Source organism: Gobio gobio (assembly GCF_949357685.1).
Source record: "Gobio gobio genome assembly, chromosome: 4".
NCBI lineage: Eukaryota > Metazoa > Chordata > Actinopteri > Cypriniformes > Gobionidae > Gobio > Gobio gobio.
The window spans coordinates 60,390,451-60,401,851 of NC_137100.1; the positions used below are offsets into that span (position 1 = coordinate 60,390,451).

Consider the following 11,401-nt stretch of genomic DNA (forward strand, 5'->3'; position numbering starts at 1 on the left):
GCCTACTAGCCACTCAGCATTTTCACAGACACCATGGGGAAAACTGCCATATAGATATTCTAATATTATCTCATAATTTGGCAGCAGGTATATAAGGCTGCTGTCACTTTAAAACCTGACGCACAGATCCATTGTACTGTTACAAATGCGTTTTCCTTCTCAATTGTTTACGTTCACTTAAAACAGAACTGACTGTGTTTAAACGAACACTCGCCAAGACTCGCATTTTGAATGTATTTGGAAAAAAAAACTCAATGTAGTACTGATGCGGCTTTATGTTCGAGCACAAAATCTGTGGGAATGAGTAAAATAATGCGCAATACGCACAATCCCATGCCGAAATTCAAGCCCTGCAACACCAACAATATTCATCCTGAGCAAATAAAACTAGTGAGTGAGGAGAGGCGGGTTAGTAGTGTGTGTCTCTCTGTCGGAGAGATGAGTGCGAGAAAGCTCAGTATCTATTCTAAGGAAAATGAGTATTGGAAGTGTTTCAGATATTTCAGTATCGATAAGTATCGAAAAATCGATATTTTGACAACACTACACTGAACTAAGTTTATTATTTCAAAGGCTTTTTTAAAAGACTACAATTGAAAAATGTATATTTTACATCAAATTCAATCCGCTAAAGTGGCTAGTAGGAGTGCCTGCGTTACACGCCACTGCTGAAATCCAAGCATTTGCGGGTGTTAATGTCAAGCCCTGATTATATCACTACACTACAGCATGAGTAACAGTATTTAACACAACATCCAAGACTACGAGACAAACACAAAACTCGTTCCTAAAAAGCCCTTCTGATATAAAGACACAGAGGTCTGGAGGGAGATCTGACGTATGAAGTGACCCGAAATCATCAGGGACGACAGAGGATTTGAGGGGAAAATCAAGGTCCTGTTATTATGTTGTGATTAGAGAAAGAGATGGATCAAAAAAGCTTTTGCCTAAAACTTCATAAAAGGTCAGATGTGCATCCAATAGACATCTAAGATCAATCCCTTATAAAAATGATTGACAACAAAAAGCAGCCCAGAGTGAACAAAGGGGCAGTTCCGACTCGAAACAAACATTATAAAATCAAACCATACAATACGTCCAGACTTAAACTCATTATGGGTAAAACTAGGTCAGCGTTGTTTTCTCTAAACACAGTATTACGGAAAGAAAAAACTCAAACAAGGGGATTTAGGATTGTCTTGACCTACATCTATATCATTTACATGACCAATGAAATACATACAATCACATCCTGTGTTTGAATTCGAACAGAACTTTGGTATAGAAACAAAGTCAGACATACTTTCTAAAATAGTCATATTAGGAATTGACATCTTGTAAGGTATATCAAATGTTAAAAGCAACGTTACGGAACAATTTATGCAGATTAAATAAAAGAACTTGGATGTGTTACCTTGCGTCCATCACTGGCATGACAGTTGACATTAAGTGGGGTCAAAAGTGCCATTAGCTTTTCCTCGTTTCCGCTCCTAAGGAAGACGTTTTTCAAACAGAGGGAGACAAACGCTGTTAGGAATGGCAACTTAGAGAAAAGACATTTCTGGATCAGTGACAGTCAGAGAAGATTTCAATGTGCTTAAAGGGACCACATCATTTTTTTAAATGCACAATGTAAACTTACTGCATTTTTTTCCAAACAAAAATACCTCCCCTTCTACTCTATTAATAGATATCTAGCTTGCTTCAGGATTGTTTTGGAAGCTGTAGCTAAAGGATGGTACGACCCAAAAGGGACATAGTGAAGAAGAAAAAAAATATATAAGATGGTAGGAAAAATTCTCTGGCAGTAATTTTCTTGCATTCACTCGCAACACAAAAGCGTTTGCTAGAGAATGCAAAAGCATTGACTTCTTATTTTTCCTCCCATCTCATATTTTTTTCTCACCATGTCCCCTTAGGGGCTAGTAGGAAGGTGCCACTGCAAATATATTGGACTCATTTCGCATGCAAACAGAGCCAATTTACAAGTCTTTAAAGGCAGAGTTACATAAAAGTTCCATTTCAATTCTAAAACATCAGAAAAATGGTAGAAATTTAAAAAAATTGTCATTACATTTTTTATTTTGGATGCAAGAACCCTTTAAACTTCTCATGTCACTACTAAGACAATATTCTGTCATTATAAGATTTAGGATTCTATAATCTTAGAGGGCAATTTCAAAACAGGGTTTCTGCAGGTTTTATAAATGTAAATTTAAGACCTTTTTAAGGACTAAATTGAAGGTAACATAACATGTCAAGTCTAAGCACGCAATGACTTAGTGACAAGTGACAGTCAAAGTTTGAAATTTCCAACAGATCTCCATAATCAATTTGACAAAAAATAGCTTAAAGTTTCATATAAGAAATCTTGTGATCATGATTTTATGATTAAAACAAGAACAAATAGCTGCCGATGGGTTCATAAAAATCAACTTAATACAAACGCAATTCATTTTCTTACCCAATGACAGATATTTGTTCTTGATTTAAGCATAAACTCACTTAAAGCTGCAGTCCGAAAGTTTTGCCTACGTGTCGCTATCTCTGTTTGAAACCTGCAATTGCAGTTATTTGCGGAGTTATCATCTGTACGCGAGTTGTGCGTCTGCGCGGCTCCTCAGCGTGGATGAATCTAATGTTTTGAGGAGTACGTGCGTCTGTCAGTCACCGCACCGGTGTGGATACTGTGCTTCAGAATCACAGATTCTACATCTTGGAGTATAACCTAAACAAGAATTTTCACCGGAAAATGTCATCTGAACAAGTAACATGTCTGCCACTTTTGGGAACAAAACATTACAATAAATCGCGCTACCAACGGTGATAAAATCTAACGATCGCTCATATAACATCAAACCGTGCAAATTATTAATATTATTGTTATAATTTGTTCTCAAATTGTTAATGTTAACAGCATCAACATTGCGTGACCATGTATTTAGGGTTTATTAGCGTGACCTGTAGATTTATATGTCTGTACAGTCTAATCTTTTGCTCCAGTTGTCACTGATGATATCATTTGGGCCTTTCTGGATTACAATCCGCCATCGAAATGATAAATTACTCCAGCTGCTGTGAGAAAAGGCTATAAATGATAAGTTTGAATGATATTAATGATACAATTGAAGTGAAGTGAAAATGAAGAGTCCTGACCTAACTTTTGATTTATTCATCTAAAATTGACAAATTCCGCTTTCTGCATCACAGAAATCATAGGGCCCTAATTGAATGCCATGATACTGAATTTAAGACTTTCTGATCCAATTTAAAGGGATAGTTCACCCAAAAATGAAAATTGTGTCATCATTTACTCACCCTCATGTTGTTCCAAACCTGTATGAGTTTCTTTGTTCTGCTGAACACAAAGGAAGATATTTGGAATAATGTTTGTAACCAAGCAGATAGAGCAACCACTGACTACCATAGTAGGGAAAAAAATACTATGGTAGTCAATGGTTGCTCTCTCTGCTTGGTTACAAACATTATTCCAAATATCTTCCTTTGTGTTCAGCAGAACAAAGAAACTCATACAGGTTTGGAACAACTTGAGGGTGAGTAAATGATGACACAATTTTCATTTTTGGGTGAACTATCCCTTTAAGACATTTTCAAGGCCTTTAATTTGGGAAGGTCAAATTAAGACTTGTTAAGACCTTTTTAAGACCCGCGGTCAGAAACCCTGCAAAATGTCCCGTCCAAAAAACATTTTTCGAAAACCAAGTGGCAAACATTTTTGATATTCTTGAAGTTTACTTAACATCAACATATGACCAATATGGCCTGTGCCAGGCTGTGTGTAGCACCTACAGCGCTACACATTCGTCCCAAAGGACTCCAACAATCGAAACAATCACAACCGTGAACCCACTTATAGAAGCATTTATTTTAGCAACACACATTTAAATTATTACAGTTATTGTGCAATAAGCTCACCTCGCTGCCTCCAATAGTTCATCCTTCTTATATTCACCTGAGGAATAAAGACAGACGGCAGGTGTCAGAGAGACTTGATTTGAAAGATGCATCATAATGTGTGTAAATGTTTTTAGGGTTACAACAGCTATGTTCAGACTGGAAACCTAGCATACTGTTTATATTATGCAGCACTTTGCACAATTAACATGTGAAACGTTATTCATTGAATAAAGTTTCAAACAGATGTGACTGCTGCAACATCACTATGTTTAATTTGGCGAGTGGTGTCAAGATGGCATTTTAATCCAATTTTGCATACAAATGTTTTAACATTTTGCCGTCCAATCAAATAATGGATAATGGAAATGTGCTGGATAATGGCCTCCACATTTCAGACTGGAGTGCAGTACATTGTGGCACTCTTGTTGTGCATTGCACATTAAGTAGCAAGTCATATAGGCATTCTGTACAGGCACTTTTTTTTTTTGTGTATATACATATTGCATACCACAAAAATAATAACTATGCCATTGCAAACATTCCCAATGTGCATTTACATGTCTGCTCATCAGATTGAGTGGTTGTGTGTTTGTTAATGACTGTAAAGCAGATGTATATATGTGCATGTCTCACCAGTGAGGACGGTCTTAGCAGAAGGGTCTGCCAGGTCCAGAGCTGATTTGCCATCAGTGTTTCTGATGTTTGGATCAGCACCGTGCTGGAGCAACACTGTAAGAAACAGAATCAAGCAATACAGTCACTTTTGAAACTGATGATTTCAAAAGAAGATCATGTTTTAACCTTAGGCCTAGGCATGTCACGATACCAAAATTCCAGTAGTTGGTAGTTCGGTACCAATACCATAAAAATTGTACGATACTCTTCGGTACCACAGCAAAATGTTTTTATTTTATTTAACTATTTAAATTTGATTGAATTAAATTCAATAAGTTTATTATTTATGATGATACTCATAAGTAAATAATACATAAACATTTAAAGGCTGTATGCTGTTTAAAAGTACACATTGTTTATAAAAAAGATCAAGTGAAAAATAAGCGACCATCTAGGCCTAATTATTATTATTAGTAGTAGAGACGTAGCTAAATCTACTGTAGGCTACAATAGTAGCCTAATATATTCTGTCTATTTCAATTTTTTTTAACCAAACTTTTATTTTAACAGGTTGCCGTGAAGACCCTTGAGTGTATGTGTTCATGATATGACAGTTTTCGGTAAAAAACAGTAAATTCTCATGAAGTGACGGTTTATGCGTTCGTGTCCTCAATATTTAAATAGTATTTTGCAGTTTAATATTCACAGACACTAGTATATATCCGGCTACAGTCTGGAGCCCTGCGCTTAGACAACCACAAAAGCGACTGAACGCAGCTGCGGGTACCGAATATAATCGGGAGTCGGAACTACAGAAATGCTGGTATCATCACATTTTTTACATTTCAGTACCGACTTGGTACCAAAGTACCGGTACTTGTGAGATCCCAACTTAGGCCAATAACTATAATTATCTATACTGTTTTGCCACCTAAAATGTTCACACTAGATTAGCAATTTGAAATTTTAGTACAATCATCCATTGAAATATTTTGCCGATTGAGAGTAAAAATCAGCATTGGCAAGTATACGAAACGGTGTCACTCTGCAAGTTGGCCGGTAACATTTTTTATGGATTCTAACAATGCATTAACGTGAACGAAGCCCCGGGACAGTTGACGGGCCAGCACTGCATCGTCACTAAAGTTTAAGCCAGCACAATTTAAATATTAAATTCAAATTGGATTATTTGTCTTTAATAATGTTTTAATGTTGTATTAGTTAGGCTAGTAGTTTTAGCTGTGGTATCGAAATTGCAATAAATAGTTTTGAATTTTCACTGGCATCTTAAATTTTGGTTGGTTTTTGCAAAAACAATATAATGGCTGGTAAAAAAATATTTATGGACGGTACATTTTCTTAAGTCACCAGCCATTGGCAGATGTGGCAAAAAGTAAGTTTTAGGCCCTGTGTATATATATATATATATCTATATCCATCTACTTATCTAGTTATCCATCTACAATATATTCTGGTAACACTTCCCAATAAAGTCTCCTCTGCTAACATTAGATAATGTATTAGCTAATATGAACTAACAATGTGCAGTATATTTTTAACAGCATTTATTCATTTATTAATCTAAATACAATTTTTCCATTGTTTCTTTGCTAGTTCAGTGTGCACAGTTTATAGTACATTAATATTTTAAAATCCTGATATTATCCGTTCCTAAAATCAGCATAATATAAAACAAAAGGAAAATATAATATTGACCAAAACCAATATCCAATTTCCACCAATATATTGCACATCCCAAACAGTCACGCTCCACACTTCGCCAAACATCTCTGAAGAAATAGTACACACCGTACTCAGACTAACCCATTCATTGGGCAACTAATGCAAACATTAAAGGTCCTGTCAGTTTTTCCTCACACTCGCACATAGAGTGCTGTCTCAGCACAGATGTATTCAGCCGGACACTATGACATCAGGCCGCAGGAGATAATGCTGCAGGACAACAACATTACTATCACAACACAGCAATACTGCAGCATGCTGGAACAGCTCTATTCTCTATAGCACCGCAACTCCACACAATGTTGACTGTGACAACTCATTCATTGCCTTCCAGCAAGGGATGTACAATATATCGGTGACCATCAGAATTTTTTATTATTAGAGCGTTTATAACAATCAGTTTTGGTCTGATTAGGCTATTGTTGAAAATGATGAAAACACAGGATTTCTCATATCCGTACCAATGCACACGTCTATTTTGCCCTTGATGGCGGCCTCGTGCAGAGGTGTGTAGTTCCAGTTGTCTCGTGCGTTGGGGTCCGCGCCGCTACACAGCAGCAAGCTGACCACCTCAGCGTGGCCGAACGAGCAGGCGTTATGGAGCGGGATCAGACCACCGTCGTCGCGGGAATGGACATTTGCTCCGGTCTGCAGAAGATGCTCAACCACATCCTTTCTGCCAAAGCCTGTCAAACATCACAAGTGACAATCAGTTTAAAATGCATTGAATCTAACGATGAATTTAGAAAAAATAAAAATAAAATTCACATCAGATCTTATGACACCTAGTCTATTGGAAAGATTTTAGTTTAAAAACTGTGATAGTGAAAGTGTACGTTATTTAAGTGCAGCAACTCTCTGATGCATTTCTTTTAAATGACAGTTCACCCAGAAATTGAGTGAACTAGAATTGATGACATTTTAAACCCTTTGATTTCCTCCATTAAACAAAACAAGAGGATTAGTAAAATGTCAAAGTATTAGTTCACTTCAAAATGAAAATTCTGATATTTTACTCACCCCCATCTCATCCAAGATCTTGTCTTTCTTTCTTCAGTTGAAAAAAAAATTAAGTGAGGAAAACATTTAAGGATTTTCCTCCATATAATCTTTTTCAATGGCAAGCAACGGTTGAAGGTCCAAATCAATGCAGTTTCAAAGGGCTTCAGAGGCTCTGCACGATCCCGGTGGAGGAATAGGGTCTTATCTAGTGAAACGATCAGTCATTTTCAAGAAAAAAATACATGTTGTGATTATTCACGACGTATGACGCCATCACGCCGGAAAGGTCACACGTGCCGAAAAACTCCAATCCTCAGACATCATTGTTTTACCTTGATTAAGTCTTTGCACGTTTGTTTTAACACTGGGTCGGTACTTCCACGTACGCCACGTCTGCAACCTCTCCGACGTAATGACGTCACACGCCGTGAAGAACCACAACACAGAAGTTGCCCATTCGTGGTTAAAAAGTATATAAATTGTCATTTATTGCTAGATAGATAAGACCGTATTCCTCGTCTGGGATCACGCAGAGCCTCTGAAGCCCCTCGAAGACCTTTCTGCATTGATATAAACCTTCAACCGTTGGTTGCCATTGAAGACCATTGAAAACTTTGGGAATGTTTTCCTCAGAAAACGTAATTTATTTTCGACTGAAGGAAGAAAGACATGAACATCTTGGATGACATGTGGGGTGAGTAAATTATCAGGAAATTTTCATTTTAAAGTGAACTAATCCTTTAATAAAACTGACAAAAAGCATAATTCTGACTGAACTATTGCTTTATTTTAAAAAAAATTTTTGTAATAACTAGCTGTCATTAGTTAGCCAAATTAAATGGTCCAGCAGAGTGACAAGATACATTTTATAAATGCAAATAATCCATATAGGCCCGGTTTCACAGACAGGGCTTAGACTAAACTAGGATTAGTTAGTTCAATAAGGACATCGGAGTAGCTTTTATAAACGTGTCCTAGAAAGAAAAGAAAAACATTACTGGTGTGCATCTTAAGACAAAACAATGGCATTGACGTATTTTAAGATATTTCAGTGCAAGTTTATTTCAGTTAAAACAGCTTAAACATGCATTTTAGTCTCACTAGCTTAAGCATTGTATGTGAAACAGGGGAACAGTCTCTCAAATAATGAGATCATGAAAACTGCATGCTTATGTTTACTAATGCTGAAAATCTCTCTTTGTATTGAGGAGTCACCATGGGTAATGTTTATGTGAAACGAAATATGAGGTAAAACGTAAGCTCCACTTTTTTTAAAGCTTATAAATGGTCTTATTTACTTGTTTTTAGACTCATTCATTAGAAATGGATTTAGTCAGTCAGTATGATTCACAAAAACATGCACTTTTAAGGTCTTGTGTAAAATCATGACCAGTCCTTTATAAAAACACAACCTAATTAGATCATGTCAATAGATTTATTTAGTATTTCTGTCCACAAGGTTCATTTTAAAACGCCAGCCATTTTCTTGTTTAAAAACCAAAAACTCGAAAAAACATCTTTTACACGTGCAGATTTGCTTCAAATTACATATTATGTAAGACTGTGCCATGAAACATAAACATTGTGAATAGTCAATTTACAGTAGCCTACATTTTTACAGTAGCCTATTTTGTATGAAAACAGCGCGCACTCTTTCTATATCTATATATATATATACTGCCATTAACAAATCTCATGCTTGTATAAAACTTCGATTATAGTGGAACCAAAGACCACATATGTGACGTTTTGTTGTTTTGTAAGGTAACAAAACAAAGCAAATGCTTAAAAACACACTGAATATGACAAATACATAGATACAGACCTGCAGCGAAATGCAGAGGGGTTGATTTTCGTCCGGCCATGTCTTTGGCGTTCACATTCACCGAGTCCACCAGCCTTTTCACCCGCGACACATCTCCGTTCCGACAGGCCTCGAATAGCTCTCTGAACGCTCCGCCAGCCCCGCACACTCCTTCCCCGGGACTGGTCGCTCCTGAGCCGGGGCTCTGGCTGCCTGCGGTCGCGATTGAACTAATGCTGCTGCAACTGGAGCTCCCGGGTGCTGACGACGCTGCGGCGGGCACTGCTGTTGCTGGGGTGGGCCGGTCAGGGGAAGACGCGGAGGAGGCCGCTGCGGACTCCATCGCTGCTCCGCCGCATTCCGCTGCGCCAGTGGACGAGGGGCTCAATAAACTGGCCGATTCGGGAATAATCGCGGGCGGCGATTCTGGAGGGGGGGACGCGATCACGGCGTTCCGCGGAGACGGCTGCAGGCTGCTTTGTTGGTGCTGTGAGGATCGACGGGACACCGCCATTTTCCCCCCGAAGCTCCGTCTGTCAACAATAACAGCTGGAGCCGCAGCGCTTCCGCTCAGTGCAAGAAGGCTTCCGGTTGGAGGCTATGCGCTGCTGTTATTTGTCTTAATTTCTTTTACTACACAGTTACATTTATTATAACGTCGTAGCCTATCTATCTATCTATCTATCTATCTATCTATCTATCTATCTATCTATCTATCTATCTATCTATCTATCTATCTATCTATCTATCTATCTATCTATCTATCTATCTGTCTATCTATCTAAAATATATGATCAGTTTACATTTTTTTACATTGCTTTAACTCATCAAAATAAATTAAACTATTTTTAACTTTATAAGTTACATAGGATTCAACTCGTTTTTTAAGTCAGTTTAATGTAGCCTATTTTAAGTTGAAACGACTTAAACATCCAAGTTGATTGTACTTTTTTCCATCTATCTATCTATCTATCTATCTATCTATCTATCTATCTATCTATCTATCTATCTATCTATCTATCTATCTATCTATCTATCTATCTATCTATCTAAACGTCTTAAAATTAACGTACATGTAGATCAGAGAAATCTACATTTTGGGCATGTTTTGGCAAACCCCCCTATAGCTCGAATTTGGGACCTCACTGATTTTAAAACCCTGCCTAAAGCCCTGCTTCTAATTTATTACATTAAAAGTTAAACTAATCAAGAGCAAAATAAATATGTGTGTATATATTTCATGATACAAATGTTGTTTTTGACCAGTTTTAAGCTTTTTTAAATTCATGTTCCTGAAATCCACCCTTCTGCTGGGATCCTGATTCTCTGGATCAAAGATACAACAATCTTACTAAAACATAAAAAAGAAAAGAAAAGATGATTTGATCCAGATCACAGCCAAGATTGGATCCTTTTTTTCTTTTGAACAAGCCATTTTAAAGATTTGATCCAATCCGATAGCAGAAATCCGATCAGATTACTTTTGAACTGGGCCCAGGTGTCTGACTGAACGTTGTGGAAACTAAAAACAATGTTCCACCCAAACTTTGGGCTCAGGGTGAGATTATCTGCTCCTCTGCCTCTTTGTGGCACACCTCTTTGTGGACATTCAAACTGTTCTGTTATATGGGGCCCTGTTACTATGGAAACAACAACAAAAACCTCCTGTTACACTAAAACAAGGATTTGCAGGTTGTTTGGGTAGATGGAAATAATATCTAATACAGTATAACAATACATATATTAGTTCAGGGCCAGCTTGTGTTCTATTGGTTGGTTGGTCTGGGTGTAAAAGAACTGAGTGTATTGTGTTGTTAATATGTAGCTGGAGAGATGCCCACTTCTTCTCGTGCTACAAATATGGAAGACGGGAATCAAGATTCCTATCTGAAGAGGTGAGTTAAGCTTATGCACACATTTTTAATGCATTATTATAATCAAATTTGGCAGGCAGGTTCTGCAAATGAGAGTCAGCCACTTAAAGGCACAATATGTAAGATTTTTGGATTAAAATATACAAAAACCACTAGAACAATATATTTTGTTGACTTGTGTACTTACATTATCCCAAATGTGTCCAAGAATGTTTAAATCCAGAGAAATAAGCAATTTTGTCCATGCGTTGCCTAGTAATGACATCATACCCGCGTTACCCTCAATTTCCGTTTTTTGTTGTTGTTTTTGTAGAAACTAATGAAACGCATAAGACGCTTTAATATATTATGTGATTTAGACAGGTGAGCAACTGTTTGAAAACATTCGTTGACAGAATTTTTTTTTTATATAGCTCAACACAGTCTTATTGTTTACATCTCGTTT

At 37.2% G+C, this 11,401-nt stretch overlaps 1 protein-coding gene across 1 annotated transcript in view; it reads right to left on the bottom strand.

The window, feature by feature from the left end:
* tnksb (tankyrase, TRF1-interacting ankyrin-related ADP-ribose polymerase b) overlaps window positions 1-9,610 on the bottom strand; it is a 28,471-nt gene extending 18,861 nt beyond the window's left edge. Inside the window, exons 1-6 of the mRNA XM_079815296.1 lie at window positions 9,104-9,610; window positions 6,738-6,962; window positions 4,552-4,647; window positions 3,937-3,973; window positions 1,402-1,490; window positions 264-292 (exon numbers count right to left, since the gene is read on the bottom strand). Of these exons, the coding sequence (XP_079671422.1) occupies window positions 264-292; window positions 1,402-1,490; window positions 3,937-3,973; window positions 4,552-4,647; window positions 6,738-6,962; window positions 9,104-9,596 (969 nt within the window). The 5' untranslated portion in view covers window positions 9,597-9,610. The remainder of the gene's footprint in view (window positions 1-263; window positions 293-1,401; window positions 1,491-3,936; window positions 3,974-4,551; window positions 4,648-6,737; window positions 6,963-9,103) is intronic.
* Window positions 9,611-11,401: the final 1,791 nt, after the last annotated feature.